The 22,094-nt window shown below is 47.2% G+C and overlaps 1 protein-coding gene across 1 annotated transcript in view; it reads right to left on the reverse strand.

The window, feature by feature from the left end:
- The window catches only part of MUC16 (mucin 16, cell surface associated), a 120,416-nt gene that overhangs the window by 51,423 nt on the left and 46,899 nt on the right, over positions 1–22,094 (reverse strand). The window contains exons 24-57 of the mRNA XM_045550493.1: positions 21,849–21,884; positions 21,543–21,608; positions 20,084–20,208; positions 19,936–20,003; positions 19,156–19,328; positions 18,787–18,822; positions 18,465–18,530; positions 17,045–17,169; positions 16,819–16,886; positions 16,022–16,194; positions 15,659–15,694; positions 15,334–15,399; positions 14,648–14,772; positions 14,272–14,339; positions 13,490–13,662; positions 13,173–13,208; positions 12,841–12,906; positions 11,911–12,035; positions 11,624–11,691; positions 10,806–10,978; positions 10,438–10,473; positions 10,109–10,174; positions 8,989–9,113; positions 8,639–8,706; positions 7,841–8,013; positions 7,473–7,508; positions 7,153–7,218; positions 6,364–6,488; positions 6,013–6,080; positions 5,481–5,653; positions 5,193–5,228; positions 4,875–4,940; positions 1,380–1,504; positions 1,224–1,291 (exon numbers count right to left, since the gene is read on the reverse strand). Coding sequence (XP_045406449.1) covers positions 1,224–1,291; positions 1,380–1,504; positions 4,875–4,940; positions 5,193–5,228; positions 5,481–5,653; positions 6,013–6,080; positions 6,364–6,488; positions 7,153–7,218; positions 7,473–7,508; positions 7,841–8,013; positions 8,639–8,706; positions 8,989–9,113; positions 10,109–10,174; positions 10,438–10,473; positions 10,806–10,978; positions 11,624–11,691; positions 11,911–12,035; positions 12,841–12,906; positions 13,173–13,208; positions 13,490–13,662; positions 14,272–14,339; positions 14,648–14,772; positions 15,334–15,399; positions 15,659–15,694; positions 16,022–16,194; positions 16,819–16,886; positions 17,045–17,169; positions 18,465–18,530; positions 18,787–18,822; positions 19,156–19,328; positions 19,936–20,003; positions 20,084–20,208; positions 21,543–21,608; positions 21,849–21,884 — 3,103 coding nt within the window. The remainder of the gene's footprint in view (positions 1–1,223; positions 1,292–1,379; positions 1,505–4,874; positions 4,941–5,192; positions 5,229–5,480; positions 5,654–6,012; positions 6,081–6,363; positions 6,489–7,152; positions 7,219–7,472; positions 7,509–7,840; positions 8,014–8,638; positions 8,707–8,988; positions 9,114–10,108; positions 10,175–10,437; positions 10,474–10,805; positions 10,979–11,623; positions 11,692–11,910; positions 12,036–12,840; positions 12,907–13,172; positions 13,209–13,489; positions 13,663–14,271; positions 14,340–14,647; positions 14,773–15,333; positions 15,400–15,658; positions 15,695–16,021; positions 16,195–16,818; positions 16,887–17,044; positions 17,170–18,464; positions 18,531–18,786; positions 18,823–19,155; positions 19,329–19,935; positions 20,004–20,083; positions 20,209–21,542; positions 21,609–21,848; positions 21,885–22,094) is intronic.

Below are 22,094 nucleotides of genomic sequence, written 5' to 3' on the forward strand. Positions count from 1 at the left end.
TGGAAAAGCCACAAAGCTGAAATCAGTTTTTGTAGAAGGTGGTGGTGGTGGTGGTGGTGGGGGGAAGGAGACCAAAAAAAAAAAAAAACACACACACACACAAAAAACACTAGACTTTATAAATGATCATTATGAACAAGGTGAAATGGCACTAAAGTTGCCCCAGCGTTTGTTCAGCATCCACATAGCAGCCACTATCTCTCCACTCCCGGATAAAGCCAGCAGGGAGTAAAATCAGATGAGGGCAGCCACCAGACCTTGCAAATCTCTTAGGTGCATCATCTTTGAGCACTTTAAATGTAGGGGAAGAAATATGCATGTCGCAAAGCCTGTTCAATATTGCGTTTTGAAGTTTCCTTACAACAGAATGATGTTTGAAATTGTAAGGTCATTCACTCCATGCGGCTTAGGACCAGAAGGGGAACAGGAAGGAATCCCTGAGGGTAGGAACAAGGGAGAGGGCTCACCTTGATACACTAGGCAGGTGGGGAAAAGGGGAGATTCAGGAACCAAATCTGGGAGGGGTGGGAGTGTGTGCGTTCACTCCTGAGCATTGTTGGGGGCTCAAAAAAACAAAAACAAACAAACAAAAAAACTCCAAAACGAAGCCCTCAGAAGTAGCCTCAGAAGCAAACTATTTTCTCTAATTTTCTCCTACCCTCCTGTCTCTCTGTCCCAACCCGTCCCCCCACCCCGCCAGACTAGCCACAGAAACTAGAATCCCTCTTCTCCAACATAGGTCATAGAAACCAGAACCCATTTTCTGCAAAGCCAGCTATAAACCTTAAAAATATTACTCTACCTTTCACCTCTGCCTTCCTACGTAAAAACTGGTCATTCAGAAACTATCTGACCTACCTTCTTTGACTGTAGGTCATAAGACCCACCGCCCCATTCCAGAAAGTGATCTGCCCCATAGCCAGAAGGAAGGAATGCTGCTCAGAGAGGCCAAGAAGAATCTAGACAGACAGGCCTTGCTGGGTTTCTGTACTCGGTCTACTAGCATTAGATTATACACTTTTTGTCTAATCATGTTTCTACGTGGCTGTCCACACTTTGTTGAACCTAAGTGTAAAAATGGACAATTTCCCCTGTATATGTGGATTTTCATTCTGAAGCCCCTCCCCAATATGCATGTTAAATAAATTTGTATGCCCTTTCTGTGATTAATCTGCTGTTTTCAAGTTGATTTTTCAGCGCCCTTGGCCCCTACAGTGTCTCACCTGAGGGAAATCAGTCTGCAGCCAGCATACAGTGGGCCAATACTGGTGTTCTTGAACAAAGAACCGAGCTAGGGAGGAAGGAGAGGGAAGTGAGTTGGAGAGCTGATGAGCTCTGCAGGAGTGAGGAGAGGGCAGTGGGCATCTAGGGTCTCTCACCATGTGCTGCAGGATCTGCTCGGTTGTGTTGAATGTTGCAGAGCCTGGGTGCTTCATGTCTGGCATGTACTGCAGGTTTGAGATGGTGAAGTTAAGGGTAAAGGGTACCAAAGTAGGGATTGTGGCTGCAACAGGAGAGGCAGAAAACAGTATCTGTCATGAGCCTGCTAGAGTTCCCTGTCCAGCCCTCCCTCCAGCTTTCCTACATATGGGCTCCGATTCTCTTCACCAAAAGTTTCCACTTGGTTTCATTCTTGATCTGACACAGGCAGGGACCATCATTTAAGTCATACCCTACTTGATATCCAGAATTGATTCACTTTTTATTTTTTATTTTTTTTTTGAGGTAGGGTCTTGCTATGTTGCCCAGGCTGGTCTCAAATTCCTGGACTCAAGCGATCCTCCCGCCTCAGCCTGCAGAGTGGCTAGGATTACAGGTGCAAGCCACCACACCCAGCTCTGGAATTGGTTCTTCTCCCAGGCGCCCTGATTTGGGGTCACTTACAGGGGCCCCAAGACTTCCCCCTGTACTGGCCCAATTATGTGACTAGACTCATGTCTCAGGTCCCTGGTTGCAATTTTAGTTCCTTCCTTCCTTCAACAAATATTTATCAAGCACCAGCTGTGCATGAGGCATCCTCATGACATTGCCACCTATATTTTTAGGTAGGAAAATAGACATGCCAGCTTTTTCAATACAGGGACTTTCATACCAAAAAAAACCTTTCAACAAACAAATACTCCAAAACGTGGAAGGATAACAGACAAATTGGCAAAATCAAAACGTCTCTGGTCATATAGGGCTGAAGGGACAAAGGGACAGGGAGTGGCACACCAGAGACTGCTGAGACCATGGCAGAGACACAGCACCTGCTGGAGATGCTACCTGAAGCAGAGAGAGGTGAAGAAGTACCTTGGCTCTTCCCCTGCCCCTCCCACAACTCTCCCATCAATGCTTCCTATTGGCTGAACCTAACAGGAAGGGGGCAGTTAGCAAGGGAGCCTGAAAAATGTAGTTTTCAGGGGCCAGACATCCAGTCCACAGAGCAGCATTCTGGAAGGGTGAAGAATGTATCAGATGACAAAAAACTACTGACCCAGAAGGAGTATAATATAGAATGTGGCTGATAAAGCCCACAAGAAATTACATTCCTGCAAGGGGGAAACAGACATGTAAACCAACAAGCACAACAAAAGCGTGGTAAGTCCAATGAAGGATTATTTAATAAAAGAAAATAGGGTCTGATTTAGATAGAGGATTCAGACGAGTTCCCTATTAAAACTTGGGATTTGCTTGAAACTTGAAGGAGGAAGAGAAGCCAACTATGCAAGCAGCCAGCCAGAGGAAGTGCTTCCAAGGAAAGAAGCAGCAAGTGCAAAGTCCATCAGTTTGGGAACAGCTTGCTGTGTCTGCGCAATGTCCCTGTTGCAATGCACCACGTGTAGAAGAAGATGAGGTCAGAAAGGAATTATAGCCTTTAGGGACTTGTGGCTCATGGATGAGAACATGGATTTTATTGTAATAACAGTGGGAAGTGGCAGGAAGATTTTACCCAAGGGAGAGATGTGCTCTGATGTTGTTTTGTTTTTTTTTTCAAAATCTTCCTCTGGCTGCTATATGGGGCAGGAATGGAAGCAGGGAGATCAACATGGAAACCATTGCTGGGGTTTGGGTAAGAGACAGTGGTGGCTTGGACTAAGGCTGGAGAGGTAAGAATAGATGGACCCAGGACGTCTTCTGATATGGTCTGATGCTTAAAAAATGCATTGAAAGCAAAGGGAGGGACTGGATATATCTTGCTTTTGTAACTAATTCCCTTGCTCAGATTATCTCCCATTACTCTGTGATGGCGATGCCCACTGCCACCCCTCCCGCTGCTGGCAGGGACCCAAACAGGCTTCCTTCTGTCCCTCTGGACTGTGAACATCCACTGGTATCAAATTCCATCTGTGTTCTACCTCTGGAATCCTACTCTTTCTCAATAAGGGACAGTTTCCACATGTCGAGAGCTGACCACATGCCAGGTTCTGGCTGAAACCCATCTCCTAGGTGACCAAACTCCAGCATCTGTGCTCTTAATCCTGACATCACCTGGCCTTTCCCAGAAAACTGTGAGGAAGAGTTCCTTGCAGGCTCTGAGGCACCCACAGTCCAAATATAAGAAAATTATCAGGGTCACTGGCTGAATAGAAGGACGTGACTTTTCCATTTCATGATGAAATTTTGACTAAGGAGCAACTGTACCACAAGGAAGGTAAATGGAATGTCAAAAGATGGAAATAAATCTGGGGTGTTGCAGCCAGGACTAGCTGTTGACCTTTTCCTGTCATTCCTCTGGGGAGCTGTGGGCAGGCTCGGATCAAACTGATGGAGTCAGTCATGACCCAGCAGAGGCTGAGCTGAGACTTCCAACATGCAGATGGCTTCCTAGGAAAACCAATAAGAAACTGGGGCCTAAATCCCTCGCCTTATATTCCATAATCCTGTGACAACTTCAACTGAATTGGGCGTGACTACATGGGGTGTAAGGTTGAAGGATTCTGGAGCTGTTATGAAATCAGAAAGAATGGATGCTGTTATCAATCAGTGATGTCTGTCAAGGATGGCCGAGTGACATAGACGCTATATGGTGTCCTGGGTAGAATCTGACAGAATCATTAAAGATTTGAACCAGGGAAGGCATAATGGTGTTTCCCTACATTACAAGAAAGCTTACTTCCTTTCTTTCTTCTATGGGGGATTTTGTGTATTTCTTGTAGATCTACCACTCATAAGGCAGACACTGCACAAATAACAGTAAGTAAGATGGGGTTGTTCCATCCAGCAGGTCTACTTGATATTGGGCTCAACAAAAATAAACACAATGTTCAAACCAGAGAAAATAGAAGAGTTTGCAACAGACATTTGTAAAAAAAAAATATGCAACAGATTTAAAGCATGTGATAAATAAAAGGTTGCTATGTCTCCCTTGTCCATAAGATAGAAGATTTTTTCAAAGCATATTAAATCATATCAGTTGGAAGCTGAGCACAGCATTTGATGCATTTTGGTAGTTAATAATGTCAGAGATTATCTGTCATGTTTGTAAAAATCATGATCATCATTAACGTCACCATCACTATGATTATTGTCATAACACCATCGTCAGTTCCAACAAAACCATGATCATAATCTCCATGATCACCATCATAATCCCCAGAACCATCACTATCATCACATCATGATAACCATCATGACCAGGACTGTCATTATCATCATCACCATCCTCATCATCACCACGATAATATAAGTTCTCCGAGGGCAGCTATTTTTATCTGGCTTTTGTTCTCTGCCGAATGCCAAGTACTGGCACAGGGTGGATGCTCAATAGATTGTTGGTTGACTACTCATCATTAAATTTACTATGACATTTCATTTTTATTAGAGTGAATATGGCAGAGATGTTTGCTTTCATCAGGCATGCTGTAGCAGAGGTGCCACTGACTGGTACTCACCTGAGGAGCCAGGCAAGGAGGGTGGAGTCTCAGACGTTCCCAGGTTCACTGTGGAAGTCACAGGAGCTGAGGAGAGGCCCACATTAGTGAAATCAGCAAGCACTCTCAGGGAAAAAATGACATCAAGAGAGACTATTGATGGGGCTTGCATATGGGGTTTGAATTTGGAGTCTCCCTAGAGCTGGGGCAGAAGGAAAGGGAATCACTTGTGCTTCTGCCCCACCAGTTCCTTCCCTCCTAATAAGGATGTTAGGGGGACTGGGGAGTGGTCAGCTACTATCCTGCTTGGGGACACTGGGAAATCAGTTGAATACTCACTGCTGGTGATGTGCAAAGAGCTCCAATGAGTGAAACCTGCAGCAATGGGGAGGGAGGATAGTGGGTAAGGGTTAAGGGAGACCCAGAGGGAAAAATGGGGATAAGGGCTCCCCTGCTGCAATGCAAGGAGGTTCATGGAGCAGGAACTGATGGAGTTTCTTTATCAGCACCCTCACATCAGAGCAGAGATTCTGAGGATGAACTCAGTCAGAGAGTGTGACCTCAATCCAGAGAGCAGAGGCTGTCCAGCAAGGAGAAAGAGACTCCAACCATAGCATAGCTCCTCACCATTGACATACAGACTGTCCTTGTCCAGGGTATAGGGACCCAGCTTGGTGATGCCATGGGTCAGCTGGCTCAGCTCCCAGTACAGCTGCTCTCTGTCCAGCCCATGGCCTGTGGGGTCAGGGCGGAGGGTGCAGGTGGTGTCTACTCCAGTAGCTGCCCCATTCTTCTTGGGCCTGGGAAGAGGAGGTGAGAGGAAGGACAATAAATAGATTGCTTAGGGAAGGGTCCTGAGATTTCTGGGGGTAAGACAGGAAGAGCTGTCTCAAAAAAGAAATGTTCTTCTTGTTCAAAGTGAGATGGGAAGAAGGAAATTCAGAAGGATGATCAGGGTAGGGGCTCAGTGCTGCTGATCGTCTCTGCACAATCTCTCAGTTGAGAAGGAAGGTGGTAGGATCAGGAGACACTTTCATCCAGGAGCCAGTGTCTCCTGAACTCCACCTCTACTGAGGACATCTGCAACGAGGGCATGAACGAGAGTCCTTGAACCTGGAAACTCTTGGGGTAGCCCTGAGTGGCTTTTCTAAGGTCTCACCTGAGCGAGGTCAATCTGCAGCCAGAGTACAGAGCGCTGACACTGGTATTGTTGAACAAGGGCCTGAGCTGTGGAGAAGGGAGAGGGAGGCGAGTAGAAATGAGGAGATAGGGGCGGGGCAGATGTGAGGTGGGTGGGGCTGGTACCAGTGGGCAGGGCTTGCATCTGTAGGGAATGAGGCAAAGTGGGTGGGATATTCTTCCACGGGTGTGGCAAAGGTGAGGTGGGCGGGGCTTAGATCCATGGGCAGGGCAGACAAGGTGGCTGAGATCTTTCATGGCTCTGATTTAAGTGAGAGGAGCAGGAATGTATGAGTTGGGAGGGACAAAATTAGGTGAGCAGGGGCCTCACCAATCCCTGCAGGACCTTCTCCATGGTGTTGAACTTCCAGGAGCCAGGGTGTCGCATGACCTCCTCATACTGCAGGTTCAGGATGGTGAAGTTGAGGGTGAAAAGCATCAGGAGAGGTTCAGTGGCTGCAGTTGGGGTGGAAAATAAACACATTATTAAAAAGTAGAGAAAATATAAAAATTAGCAATAGACCTATTTTTTTCTCAATACTGCCACAGTATTTAACATGATTGATAAAATAAAACTTTTTCATGCCTCCATTGCCTATAATGATGGAATTTTTTTTTTTAAAAAGGCGTATTAAGGAGTACTAGTTGGATGCTGAGCATAGCATTGGGTACATTTCAGTAAGGGATAATGTCAGAGATTATCTGTGACGTCTGTAATAAACATTATCATCACTAATGTCAACATCACTATGCTTATTGTCACCATACCATCATCAGCTCCAACACAGCCACCATCATAATCCCGATCCCTACCATCACCACCTTATCATAACCATCATAACCAGTACAATCATCATCATCACCATCACCACCATCATCACCATCACTGCCACCATCATCACCATGATAATATAAACTCTCTGAGGGCAGAGATTTTTATCTCTTTTGTGTTCTCTGCTGTATGCCCAGTACTGGCACAAGGTAGGCGGTCAATACATTGTTAGGTGAATACTCATCACTAGATATACCATGACGTTTCATCTTTATTAAAGTGAAAATGGCAGAGATGTTTGCCTTCATCAGTGATGCTCTAGCAGAGGTGCCACTGATGAGTACTAACCCGAGGGATTGAGTAAGGAGGATGGAGACCCAGATGTTCCCATGTTCACTGTGGAAGTCCTAGGAGCTGAGGAGAAGTGCACATCAGTGAAGTTAGCAAGCACTCTCATGGGAGAAATGCCAGGAGGAGGAACTATTAATAGGCTTTCTGCATGTAGGGTTTGAATTTGGAGTCTCTCTAGAGACAGGGAATAGGGGAAAAGGAATAACTTGTCTGCTCCCGCAGCTTCTTCCCTCCTAATGAGGGCTTGAGGGGGAATGGGGAGTGGTCAGCTAGTGGTCCCCTGCTTGGGGACACTGGGAAGTCAGTTGAGTACTCACTGCTGGTGATGTGAAGAGAAGTTTGATGGGTGAAATCTGCAAGAGAGGGAAGCAGGAGAGTTTGTAAGGGTTAAGGGAGAGGTAGGGGAACCAAATAGGGGTGAGGGCTACCCTAGTGCAATGGAAGGAGGTTCATGGAGCAGGGGATATTGGAGATTCTTTATCTGCACCCTCACATCAGAGAAGAAGGTCCCAAGGATAAGCTTGGTGCAAGATGAAGAAGAAACCAGGAAGCTAAGACCTCAATCATCACATACATACACCATGGCCAGGACTTCGATGGCCAGGCAGTGAGTGTGACCTCAAACCAGAGAGCAGCGGCTTCCAAGGAAGGAGGAGGAGACTCCAACCACATCAGAGCCCCTCACCATTGACATAGAGACTGTCCTTGTCCAGGGTGTAGGGACCCAGCTTGGTGATGCCATGGGTCAGCCGGCTCAGCTCCCAGTACAGCTCCTCTCTGTCCAGTGCATGGCCTGTGGGGTCAGGGTGGAGGGTGCAAGTAGCATCTACTCCAGTGGCTGCTCCATCCTTCTTTGGCCTGGGGAGAGCAAGCAAGAGGAAGGACAATAAATAGATTGCTTAGGGAAGGGTCCTGAGATTCCTGTGGGTAGGACAGGAAGGCATCATGGCAAATGAAAATCCTGGTAGAAAAGTAAGGAGCCACACTTTGAGTCTCTGAATACATAGACTCCAAGCCAGCCTGAGGTCATTAGCAGAGTCATGGATAGAGGAACTTTTAGAGAATCGCAAGGTGAAACCTGAATTTTCATAGCACAGGGAGTGCAGAGTTCATACTTGAGACAGCTGAGGAGCTGGAATTAGAGATTAAGGCAATTAAAAGAGGCACATTTATCTTGAGAGAAATTGTAAGGACAGAATTTAAAATCTAAAAGAATTGCTCTTCTTGTTCAAAGTGAAATGGGAAGAGGGTTATTCAGAAGGATGACCAGGGTAGGAGCTCAGTCATGCTGATGGTCTCTGCAGAATCTCTCAGTGGAGGAGGAAGGTGTTAGGATCAGGAGACACCTTCATCCTGGAGCCAGTGCTTCCTGAACTCCACCTCTACTGAGGACATCCACAGCGAGGGCGTGAAAAAGACCTACCAAAGCCCTTGGACCTGGAAAATCTTGGGGTAGCCCTGGGTGGCTTTTCTAAGTTCTCACCTGAGCGAGGTCAGTCTGCAGCCAGAGTACAGAGGGCTGACAGTGGTATCGTTGAACAAGGGCCTGAGCTGTGGAGAATGGAGAGGGAGGTGAGAAGTGAGGAGATAGAGTGAGGTAGATGTTAAGGGGGTGGGACTGGTATCAGTGGGCGGGGCTTGCATCTGTAGGGAATAAGGTGAGGTGGGTGGGATCTTCTTCCATGAGTGTGGCAAAGGTGAGGTGGGTGAGGCTTGCATCCATGAGCGGGGCAGATAAAGTGGGTGGAATATTCCACCATGGTCTTGACCTAGGCTAGGTGGGCAGGAATGTATGAGTTGGGAGGGACAGAGTTAGGTGAGCAGGGTCCTCACCAATCCCTGCAGGACCTTCTCCATGGTGTTGAACTTCCAGGAGCCAGGGTGTCTCATGACCTCCTCATACTGCAGGTTCAGGATGGTGAAGTTCAGGGTGAACAGCATCGGGAGAGGTTCAGTGGCTGGAGAGGGGTTGGGAAATAAGCCCTATGTTCATGAGTACAGAAAATATAAGAGTTTGCAATAGACTTATGTTTAAGTAGTTGCAAATGAATTTAAAGTGAGTGGTAAATAAAACATTTCTATGCCTCCCTTGCTTATAGAGGTAGAATTTTTTCTTTAAGAAAGCATACTAAATAATAATAGTTAGATGTCGAGCATAAATCTTCATGCCTATTCAGCACTCAGTAATGTCAGATGTCATCTGTTACCTTTGTTATCACCATCAACATCATACCATCATTGTCATCATCACCACCAACACCACCATCACTCCCAATATGACATCATCAATACCAACATAATCATTGCCACAATCATCGTCATGATTATAATGGTCAACATCACCATCATTTTTATCATCATCACCACCACCATCATTATCCCCAACATAACCACCACTGCCACCATTGTCTTCATCATCCTTATCATCATCGTCATCATCACCAGCATCACCACCACCACCACCACCACCATCATTATCCCCAACAAAACCACCATCGTCATCTTCATATCCTTATCATCATCATCACCACCACCACCATCATCCTCCCCAACATAATGACCACCACCATCATCATCCCCAACATAACCACCACCACCATCACCATCTTCATCATCCTTATCATCACCATCATCACTAACATCACCACCACCACCATCATTATCCCCAACATAACCACCACTACCACCATTGTTATCATCATCATTACCATCACCACCACCACCACCACCATCATCGTCATCACAAGAATATAAGATTTTTGAGGTCAGAGATTTTTTTTTATCTGTTTTGTGTTTCATGCTGGCTTCCCAGGGCTTGGCACAGAGTAGGTGCTCAAGAAAGTTTGTTGGTTGACTCATGATCACTAGACTTTACTATGACATTTCATCTTTATTAGACTGAAAACAATAGAGATGTTTACCTCCATCAGAGGTGTCATTGACTAATACTCACCTGTGGGCCCAGGGAGGAGCAATGGAGTCTCAGAGGTTCCCAGGTCCACCGTGGAGGTCCCAGGAGCTGAGGAGAAGCCCACATCGGTGAAATCAGCAAGCACTCTCATGGCAGAAATGCCAGCAGGAGGAACTGCTTATGGATCTTTCTGTGTAGGGGGATTTTACGGGGACTCTTTCTGGAGTTAGGGCAGAGAGGAAAGGTGAATAACTAGTGCCCCTCATAGCTCCTTCCCTCTTGAAGAGGACATAAGATTTTATGAGGAACCTTCAGCTCCTGTCCTGCCTGTCATAAAATTGGGAACACTGGAACCTCAACTGAATACTTACTGTTGGTAGTTGGCGCAGAGCTCTGATGGGTAAAACCTGAAGTGAGATGGAGGAAACATACTCAGTCAGGGTTAAGGAAGAGGTGGGGGAGCCAAGTAGGAGTGAGTGCCACCCCAATGCAATGAAGGAAGCTCATGGAGCAGGGGCTATTGGCGATTCTGTAGTGACACCCTCATATCAAAGGAAAAGGCTGCTTGGAGGAACTCAGTCCAAGACGAAGATGAAACCATGATGTCTAGACCTGAATTATTATATATAAAGCACATGGCCAAGACTTCATTAGCAAGGCAGGGAGTATCATGTCAGGCCAGAAAACCCAGGCTGTACAGCAAGAAGGAAGAAACTCCAACCAAATCACAGCAGCTCACCGTTGACATAGAGACTGTTCTGGTCCAGGGTGTAGGGGCCCAGCTGGGTGACACCGTAGGTCAGCTGGCTTAGTTCCCAGTACAGCTGTTCTCTGTGCAGCCCAGTACCCCAGAGGCCAGGGGCGAGGGTGCAGACAGCATCCACTCCTGTGGCTGCCCCATCCTTCCTGGGTCTAGGGAAGGCAGGTTAAAGGAATGACAATACAGGGATTGCCTAGGGAGGTGTCTGGAGATACCTAGGGTCAGGATAGGAAGGGAAGGAAGGGCAGGACAGGACATCTCCAAAGGAAATGAGGAGGTTTGTAGTGAGGAACAAGCCACACTTAGAATCTCTGAGTGCATTGACTCCCAGCTGGCCCAGAACTGTGAGCAGAGTCATGGGTACAAGAATTTTTATAAACTGTAAGGAGAAACCTAAAGTCTATGGGCACAAAGACAGGAGAGCTCACACTTGAGACAGATAAAGAGCTGGGGTTTGGGATTTAAGCAACCAGAGGAGTCACTTTTGTGTTGAGAGCCATCCTGGGGACTGAATATAAAACCTAAAGGCAATGCTCTTCTTCTTCAGTGGGATAAGGGAAGGATGGAATTCAGGGGGCAAACATAATAGGGCCCTATCCTTCTGATGGCCCCTGGACAATCCCTCAGTATAGAGGCAGGGGGTGGTAGGGTCAGAAGACACCATGGACCTGGAGCCAGTGCCTGCTGAACTCCACCTCTACTGAGAACATTCACAGAGATGTCAGGAAGGAAGCAGATCAAAACCTCCCAGCCTGGGAGCACTTTGGGAAGACCTGATTGTTACTTTAAGGTCTCACCTAAGAAAGGTCAGTCTGCAGTCGGTAGACAGAGGGTGGACACTGGTGTTCTTGAACAAGGGTGTGAGCTGTGGAAAAGGGAGAGATAGATGAGCGGGGTTTGAACAGAAGTGCAGTGAGCGAGAGACTGGTACCCCTGGGCAGGGCTCCCACCAGTAAGTGGGGCTTGCATCTCTGGTGGTGAAGGTGAGGTGGGTGAGATCTTCTTCCTTGGCGTCGACATAGGGGAGGGGTGGGGTGGGGTGAAGTGAGTGAACAGGGCAGAGTGAGGTGGGTGGGGCTCTCACCAGACCCTGCAGGACCCTCTCCGTGGTGTTGAACTTCCAGGATCCAGGGTGACACATGACTTCCTCATACTGCAGGTTCAGTATGGTGAAGTTCAGGGTGAATGGCATGAGGGGAGGTTCAGTAGCTGTAGTGGGGATGGGAAAAGAACAGAGTTTGCTACAGACTTATTTTTAAATAGATGAACACAGATTTAAAGTGAGTGATAAAAAGTTTCTATGCCTCCCTTGCATATAATGATAAATATTTTTGTTAAAAAATAAAGCTTCTTAAATAATAGTAGTTACATGCTGAACATAGCTCTGGGTGCATATTCACTACTCAATCATGTACAAATGTTAATATGTTATCTCAGTTATCACCATCATTATTATTTTCATCATCATCATCACCAATACTGTCATCACCACCATCATTACTGTTATGGTCACCGCGACCGGCCCCACCATCATCCACATCATCACCACCATGACTGCCACCATGAAAACAATCATCGCCTCATTATTATGATCATAACCACTACCACAACCATCACCCTCATCATCTTCATCATCACCACTGCAGTCATCACCATTATGGTCACCATCACCATCATTAATGTCATTGTCATCACCACTGCCACCATCATCGCTATCATAACCATGACCACCACCATTGTCTTCATCACCAGCACCACCATCATCATTATCACCAGCACCACCACCATCTTAAGTATCACCATCATTACAGGCATCATCACCACCAACTCATCATCATCATCTTCCTTGTACATTGCCAGGGCTTGGCACAGAGTAGGTGCTCAAAAAAGTTTGTGGGTTGACTTCTCAACACTAGATATTCTATGACTTCCCATCTTTATTTGAGTGAAAACTGTACACATGTTTATCCTCAGATGTCATGCTCTAACAGATGTGCCATGGAGTGATACTTACCCATGGGGCCCGGGAAGGAGGAAGGGGTCTCAGAGATTTCAATGTTCACAGTGGATGTCCCAGGACCTGAACACAAGTCCTTGTAAGTGAAATCAGCAAGCACTCTCATGGCAGGACTGCCAGAAGGAGAGACTATTTATGGGGTATGGGGCTGAATCCTTGTGGGGCTTAAGGTGGGATTCTCTGGAGCTGGGGCAGAGGGGAAAGGGAATAACTTGTGCCCTCCCAGCTCCCTCCTTCCTGATGAGGATGTGACAGGGAATGAGGAGGGGTTAGCTCCCATCTTGCTTGGTGTAGGATTGGGGGCATGGGAACATCAGTTGAGTACTCACTGCTGGTGATGTGTAGAGAGCTCCTGTGGGTGAAACCTGCAGCAAGAGGGAGGGAGGACAGTGGGTAAGGGTTAAGGAAGACCTGGGGGAAACAAATAGGCATGAGGACTACCCTGGTACAATGGAAGGAGTTTCATGGAGCAGGGGCTATTGGAGATTCTCTACCAACACCCTCCCATTGAGGTTGGAACCTCAATCGTCAAATATAAACAACATGTCCTAGCCGCAATGGCTGGGCAGGGAGTTTGACCTCAAGCCAGAGAGTGGAGTCTGCCCAGCAAGGAGAAGGAGACTCCAAGCACATTACAGCTCCTCACCATCGACATAGAGACTGTCCTTATCCAGGGCGTAGGGACCCAGCTCAGTGATGCGGTGGGTCAGCTGGCTAAGCTCCCAGTACAGCTGTTCTCTGTCCAGCCCATGGCCTGTGGGGTCAGGGCGGTGGCTGCAGATGGCGTCCACTCCAGTGGCTGCCCCATCCTTCTCGGGCCTGGGGAGGGAAGGTGAGGGAAATGGCAATAAATGGATTACCTGGAGAAGGTGCTGAGATTCCTGGGGACAGAATGGGAAGGGGCCAGAGTAAATGAGAAACCTGGCAGTGAGGTGAGAAGCCCACACTTAGACTGTTCCAGTGCACCGACACCCAGGCAGCCTAGTACTGTGAGCAGAGTCATGGACGCAATAATTTTTACAAGATCACAAAGTGAAAGCTTCTTTCTCACAGCATGAGGCTAGAAAGGTCAGATTTGAGACAGGTGCAGGGATGGAAATGGGCATTAAAGTAAGTGGAGGAGGCACATTTGTTGTGGGAGAAATCTTAGAGACAGATTTTTACACCTGAAGTAGCAGGAGGTCAGGGGAAAAGTGAGAATTTAGAGGGAAGACCAGGGCAGGGGCCCAATCCTCCATATGAGCTGTGCAGAATCTTTCAGTGAGAGAAGAGGTGGTATGATCTAGAGACACTTTACTCCTGGAGTGAGCAGCCCCTGAGCTCCACCTCTGCTGAGGACATCCACAGGGAGGGCCAGAGGGAAGCCGACCAAATCTGTTGGGCTGTGAAACACTTGCAGGACCCTGATCAGCTATTCTAAGGTCTCACCTGAGTGAGGTCAGTCTGCAGCCAGAGTACAGAGGCCGAACACTAGTGTTCTGGAACAAGGGCTTGAGCTGTGTGGGAGGAGAAGGGAGGTGAATAGGGCAGCTGAGGGTGTAGGGGTGAGCCAGAAATAAAGGGGGCAGGGCTGGCATTAGTAGGCTGGGCTTGCATCTCTGGAGACAGGGGTGAGTTGGGTGGGATCTTCTTTCATGGCCCTGGCATAGGTGAGGTAGGAGAGAATGGGTAAGTTGGGAGGGGCAGGGTGAGGTGGGCGTGGTCAGCATCACTGGGTGGGGCAGGGTGAGGTGGGCATGGTTTATGTCAGTGGGCAGGGCAGGGTGAACTGGGCGTGGCTGGTATCAGTGGGCGGGGCTCTCACCAGACCCTGCAGGACCCTCTCCGTGGTGTTGAACTTCCAGGAACCCAGGTGACTCATGACCTCCTCATACTGCAGGTTCAAGATGGTGAAGTTGAGGGTGAATGGCACCAGAAGAGATCCAGCAGCTATAGTGAAGATGGAAAATCAACACTATGCTCAAAAGAACAGAAAATATGAGTTTGCAAGAGACTTAATTTTAAACACAGGCAAAAGGATTAAAAATGAGTGAAGAAAAGGTTTTCATGCCTCCATTGCCTATAATGATGAATTTTTTTAAAAAGCATATGAAATAATAGAAGTTACATGCTGAACATAACACTTGGTGCATCCTCAGTGCTCAGTGATGTCAGATGCTACCTGTTATCTTTGTTATCACCATCACTATCATTTTGACCACCAGGGTCATTATTGGCATTATCACCACCATGCCCATCATCATCATCACCACCCCCGTCATCATCATCATCATGAGAATAGAAGCTCTTTGAGGCCAGAGACTTTTATCTGTTTTGTCTTCCCTGCTGTAATCCCAGGACTAGCACAGCGTAGGTGCTCAATAAAGTTTGTTGGTTGAGTTCTCATCACTAGATTTTCCATGGCTTTCCACCTTTATTTGAATGAAAATGGCAGAGATGTTTACCCTCCCAGGTCATGCTTTAAAGGAGGTGCCAGTGACTGGTACTCACTGGTGGGGCCAGGGAGGGAAGGCAGAGTTCCAGAGGTTCCCAGGTTCACTGTGGACATCCCAGGAGCTGAGGAGAAGCCCACCTCAGTGAAATCAGTAAGTATTCTCATGGCAGAATTGCCAGTAGGAGAGACTATTTATGGGGCTTGCTGCATGTGGGGCTTGAGCTAAAACAGTGTGGACCTGGGGCAGAGGGGAAAGGGAATAACGTGTGCCCTCCCAGCTCTGTCCCTCATGAAGAGGATATAAAGGCATCTGAGGAAAGCTCAGCTCTTGCCTTGCTTGGTGTAGGATCAGGGACATGGGATCATCAGTTGAATACTCACTGCTGGTGATATGCAGAGAGCTTCTGTGGGTGAAACCTGCAGCAAGAGGGAGGGAGGACAGTGGGTAAGGGTTAAGGGAGACCTGGGAAGGGGAGAAACAGGGCTGAGGACTACCCTGGTGCAATGGAAAAAGGTTTATGCAGCAAGGGCTGCTGGAGAGTCTATGTCAGCCCCCTTACATCTGAGAAGAAAGTCCCAAGGATGAACCCAATCCAAGATAAAGAAGAAAGCAGGAAACCCAATCATCACATGTAGACAATATGGCTAAGCCCTCATTGTCCATGCAGGGAACATTACATCAGGCCAGAAAGCAGAGGCGGTCCTGCAAGGAGGAAGAGAGCCCAGTCAATCACAGCTCCTCACCATTAACATACAGACTGTCCCTGTCCAGGGTGTAGGGGCCCAGCCTAGTGATGCCATGGGTCAGCTGGCTCAGCTCCCAGTACAGCCTCTCTCTGTCCAGTCCAGGGCCCACGAAGTCAGGGTGCTGGGTGCAAATGGCATCCACTCTGGTGGCTGCCCCGTCCTTCTCTGGCCTATGGAGGGCAGTGTATGGGGATCACAATAAGTAGATTACCCAGGGAAGAGGGCTGAGATCCCTGGGTTTTGGAAAGGAAGGGGCCAGAGTAAATGAGACAGTTAGTAGAGAAGCAAGAAGCAACCCTTAGATTCTCTGAGTGCATTGATCCCAGCCAGCCTGGGACTATGAGCACAGGTCATGGATACAAGAATTTTTATAAGACTACAAGGTTACACCCATATTCTAATGGCATGGGGGACAGGGGAACTCAGATTTGAGGCATGTTAACAGCTGCAATTGGGGATAAAAGCAATGGCAGGAGGCACATTTATGTGGAGAGAAATCCTAAAGGCAGAAGTTATAATCTAAACAAAGTGCTCTTCTTGTTTAAAAGGAAAAAGGAATGAGGGAATTCAAAAGTATGACCAGCATTGGGGCTAAATTCTCCTGATGATCCCTGCAGCATCTCTCAGTTTATGGGGATGGTGGTAGGATCAGAGAACATCTTGGTCATGGAGCCAGTGCTCCCTAATTCCACGTCTGCTGGGGACATTCGCAGAGATGTCAGGAAGGAAGCAGACCAAAGTCCTTGGGCCTGGGAGCACTTTGTAAATCCCTGTTGGTTATTCTAAGGTCTCACCTAAGCAAGGTCAATCCACAGCTGGAGTACAGAGGGCCAAGGCTTGTGTTCTTGAACAAGGGCCCAAGCTGTGGAGGACAGAGAGAGAGGTCAGTAGGGGTGGGGAAGAAGTGAATTGGGTGGTACTTTCATCTCCTGGGGCAAGGGTGAGGTGGGTGGCATCCTCTTCTATGGCCTTGACATAGGTGAGGTAGCCAGGGCAGAGTGACATGGGCAGGGCTCTCACCAGACCCTGCAGGACCCTCTCTGTGGTGTTGAACTTCCAAGAGCCAAGGTGATGCATGACTTCCTCATACTGCAGGTTCAGGATGGTGAAGTTGAGGGTGAATGGTATCAGGTGTGGTTTAGCTGCTGTAGTGGGGTTGGGAAATAAAAACTATGTTCAAAAGTAGAGAACATATATGAATTTTCAGTAGACTTATTTTTAAATATATGCAACAGGATTCAAAGTGAGTGATAAAACCAAATATTTCCATGCCTCCCTTGCCTATAATGATAGAAGACTTTTTTTTTTAAAAAAAAGCATAGTAAATAACAATATCTAGAAACTGAGCATAGCTCTTGGTGCATATTCAGTGCTCAATCATGCCAGATGTTTTCTGATACTTTTGTTATCACTACCATCATCATTATCATTGGCACTGCCATCATTGTCATCATCATCATCATCATTATTGTCAATATCATCAAAACCAACCACCACCACCATCATTATCCCCATCATCACCACCAACACCATCTTCATCAAGGCCATCCTCCCATCATCACTATGGTCATAACTACCACCACAAACATCATCATCATGTTAGGCATCACTGTCATGGTCACCATCACCATCCTTCTTGTCATCATCACTACCAACATCATCCTCATCCCCATCATCACCACCACCATCTTCATCATTGTCACCATCATCACATCATTATACCCATCATAACTACCACCACTATAATCATCATCATCATCGTCACCATCATCACGACCATTACCATCATCATTCTTGTCACCATAAACACCACCACCATCATCGAAACCATCATCACATAATCTTTACAAGCAAACCACCACCATAATCATCATCATCATCAGCAGCAGCAGCATCCTCATCATGGTCAAAACACCACCATTACTGTCATCATCACCACCACCATCACTACCACAATCATGCCCATCACTGTCATCACCATCGTTAACCTCATGAACAGAAAGACCACCACGATCATCATCATCACCATCATCACAATATCATCACTATCATAACCACCACCACTGTCATTGTCTTCATCATCATCACCACCACCATCAGCATTACCATCACCATCATCATCACCATCATCATCATAACCATGGTCCCCATATCATTGTCATCATCCTCATCATCACCACCACAACCATCACCATCATCATGACTATCCTCATCATTAGCACAAGAATATCAGCTCTCTGAGGGAGGAGACTTTTATCTGTTTTGTCTTTCCTGTTTTATTCCCACACCCTGACACAGAGTCAGTGCTCAGTACAGTTTGTGGGTTGACTCCTCATCCCTAGATTTTCTATGGCTTCCCATCTTTATTGGAGTGAAGGTGGCAGAGATGTTGACCCTCACGGGGCATGCTCTAACACAAGCGCCATTGACTGGTACTTACTCATGGGGCCCGGGAGGGAGGATGGAGCCCTGGAAGTTCCCAGGTTCACTATGGAAGTCCCAGGAGCTGAAGAGAAGCCACATCAGTGAAAACAGTAGCAGTCTCATGGTGGAAATAGCAGCAAGAGAGAATATTGATGGGGCTTGCTGTGTGTGGGGCTTAAGCTGGCCACTATGTAGCTGGGGCAGAGCGGAAAGGGGATAACTTGTGCCCTCCCAGCTCCTTCTTTTGTGATGAGGACATGAGGGGGTATGAGGACAGGTCAGCTCCTGCCCTACTTGGTATAGGATCAGGGGCTTGGGAGCATCAGTTGAATACTCACTGCTGGTGGTGGGCACAAAACTCCTATAGGTGAAACCTGCAGCAGGAGGAAGGGAGGATAGTGGGTAAGGGTTAAGGTAGACCTCAGGGAAACAAATAGGGGTGAGGACTACCCTGGTGCAATAAAAGGAGTTTCATGGAGCAGGGGCTGTTGGAGTTTCTCTAACAACATCCTCACAACAGAGAGGAAGACCCTGAGGATGAACTTGGTCCAAGATGAAGAAGACACTAGGAAGTTCAGACCTCAATCTTTACATATAAACAGCATGGCTAAGCCTTCAATGGCCAGGCAGGTAGTTTGACCTCAAGCCAAAGAGCAGAGGCTGCCTAGCAAGGAAGAAGAGACTCCAGTCACATCAGAGCTCCTCACCATTGACATAGAGACTGTCCTTGTCCAGGGTGTAGGGACCCAGCTTGGTGATGCTGTGGGTCAGCTGGCTCAGCTCCCAGTACAGCTGCTTTCTGTCCAGCACATAGCCTGTGGGGTCAGGGCGGAGGGTGCAGATGGTGTCTACTCCAGTGGCTGCCCCGTCCTTTTCTGGCCTGGGGAGGGCAGGTGAGAGGAATGATAATACATGTGTTTCCTAGAGGTGCTGAGATTTCTGGGGGCAGTACAGGAAGAGGACAGAGAAACTGAGAAACCTGGTATTCAGTTGTAAAGCCACTCTTAGATTGCCTGAGTGGACTGGCACCCAACTAGTCTGGGACTGTGAGCAGATTCACGGATCCCAGAATTTTTATAAAAATCACAAGGTGAAACCTTCTTTCTCATAGTATAATGCCAGGAAAGCTCAGACTTGAGACAGGTGTAGAGCTGGAAATGGGCATTAAAGCAAGCGGAGGAGGCACATTTGGCTTGGGAGCAATCTGGGGGACAGTATTTAACACCTGAAGGAATGGGAGGTGAGGGAAAGGTGGGAATTCAGAGAGATGACAGGGATAGGGGCCCAATCCTGCTAATGTTCCCTGTAGAATTTCTCCATTGAGAAGGGAGGAGGTAGGCTCAGGAGACACCTTGATCCTGGTGCCAGAGCCTTCTAAGTTCTACTTCTGCTGAGGACATGCTCAGGCTGGGCAGGGAGGTAGGAGACCAATTCCTTGGACTTGGGAGCACCTGTGGCTAACCTGATTAGCTAGTCTAAGGTCTCACCTGAGTAAGGTAAGTCTGCAGGTGGAGTACAGAGGGCTGACACTGGTGTTCTGGAACAAGGGTCTGAGCTGTGAAGGAGGGAGACAGAGGTGAGTTTGATGGTTGAGGGGATAGGGGCAGGGCACAGTGAAGTGGGTGGGGCTCTCACCAGACCCTGAAGGACCCTCTCTGTGGTGTTGAACCTCCAGGAGCCTGGGTGAAGCATGTCCTCCTCATACCTCAGGTTCATGATAGTGAAGTTGAGGGTGAATGACATAAGGAGAGGTCCAGTGGCTGTGATTGGGGCAAAAATAAGCACTAAGTTAAAAAGTCGAGGACATATAAGACTTTGCTATAGGCTTATTTTTAAATATATGCCACAGGATTTAAATGGAATGATAAAATAAATGGTTTCCATGCCTTCCTTATCTACGATGATAGAAGTTTTTTTTTCTTTTTTCTTTTTTCTTTTGTAGACAAAGTCTCGCTCTGTTGTCCAGGCTAGAGTGCTGTGGCATCAGCCTAGCTCACAGCAACCTCAAATTACTGGGCTCAAGTGATCCTCCTGCCTTAGCTTCCAGAGTAGCTGGGACTACAGGCATGTGCCACCATGCCTGGCTAATTTTTCTATATATATTTTTAGTTGTCCATACATTTCTTTCTATTTTTAGTAGAGATGGGGTCTCGCTCTTGCTCAGGCTGGTCTCGAACTCCTGAGCTTAAACGATCCACCCACCTTGGCCTCCCAGAGAGCTAGGATTACAGGTGTGAGCCACTGAGCCTGGCCTAGAAGTGTTTTTTTAAGCATATTAAATAATAGTAGTTAGATGGTGAGTGCAGCTCTAGGTGCATATTCAGTGCTCAGTAATGACACAGGTTATCTGTTACTTTGTTATCACTATCATCATCACCATCATTGTCACCATCACCATCACTGTCATTATCACTATCACCACCGCACTACCACCTTCATCCCCATCATCCCCACCATTGTCACCATCATTATCAACATATTCATCATCCTCCTCGTCCTCATCATCATCTCCTTCATGACCACTGCCACCACCATCATCACTATCATCACATTCTCCTCCTCCTCATAACCTTCATAACCACCATCATCATCACCACATTCATCATCCTCCTCTTCATCATCATCTCCATCATCACCACCACCACCACCATCAACACTATCATCACATCGCCCTCCTCATCATAACCTTCATCATCATCATGATCATTACCACCATCATTACCAGTATATTCATCCTCCTCCTCTTCATCATCATCTCTATCATCACCACCACCATCACCACCACTATCATCACATCATCATTCTCATCATAACCTTCATTACTACCACCACCATCACCACTCTCACCATTATCATCACCATCCTCATCACCAGCACAATAACATCAGCTCATGAGGGCAGAGATTTTTATCTTTTTTGTCTTCCCCACTATATTCCCAGGCATTCACACAAAAGAGGTGTTCAATACCATTTGTGGATTGACTCTTCATCACTAGATTTAATATGACTTTCCATATTTATTTGAGAGAAAGTGGTAGAGATGTTTATCCTCATCAGACATCCTCTAACAGAAGTGCCACTGACCAGTACTTACTCATAGGGCTTGGGGGAGAGGAAGGCATCACAGAGGCTCCCATATCCACTGTGGAAGTTCCAGGAGCTGAGGAGATGGCCTCATCAGTGAAATCAGCAAGCACTTTCATAGCAGAAATGCTAGCAGGAGAGACTATTTATAGAGTATGGGGCTTGTTTTATGTGGGGCTTCAGCTGGGACTCTGTGGAGCTGGAGCACAGTGCAAAGTGACTAGCTTATGATTACATAAGGGGGTATGAGGGGGGATCAGCTCCTGCCTTGTTTGGTGTAGGATCAGGGACATGGGAACATCAGTTGAATACTCACTGCTGGTGGTGTTCAGAGAGCTTCTGTGGGTGAAACCTGCAGCAAGAGGGAGGGAGGATAGTGGGTAAGGGTTAAGGGAGACCTGGGAAGGGGGGAAATAGGGGTGAGGACTACCCCTGCAATGGAAAGAGGTTCACAGAGCAGGGGCTACTGAAGATTCTATATCAGCATCTTCACATCAGAGAAGAAGGGTGAACTCGGTCCAACATGCAGAAGAAACTAGAAAGTTGAGACCTCAATAATCAC

This window comes from Lemur catta, chromosome 1 (assembly GCF_020740605.2).
Source record: "Lemur catta isolate mLemCat1 chromosome 1, mLemCat1.pri, whole genome shotgun sequence".
NCBI lineage: Eukaryota > Metazoa > Chordata > Mammalia > Primates > Lemuridae > Lemur > Lemur catta.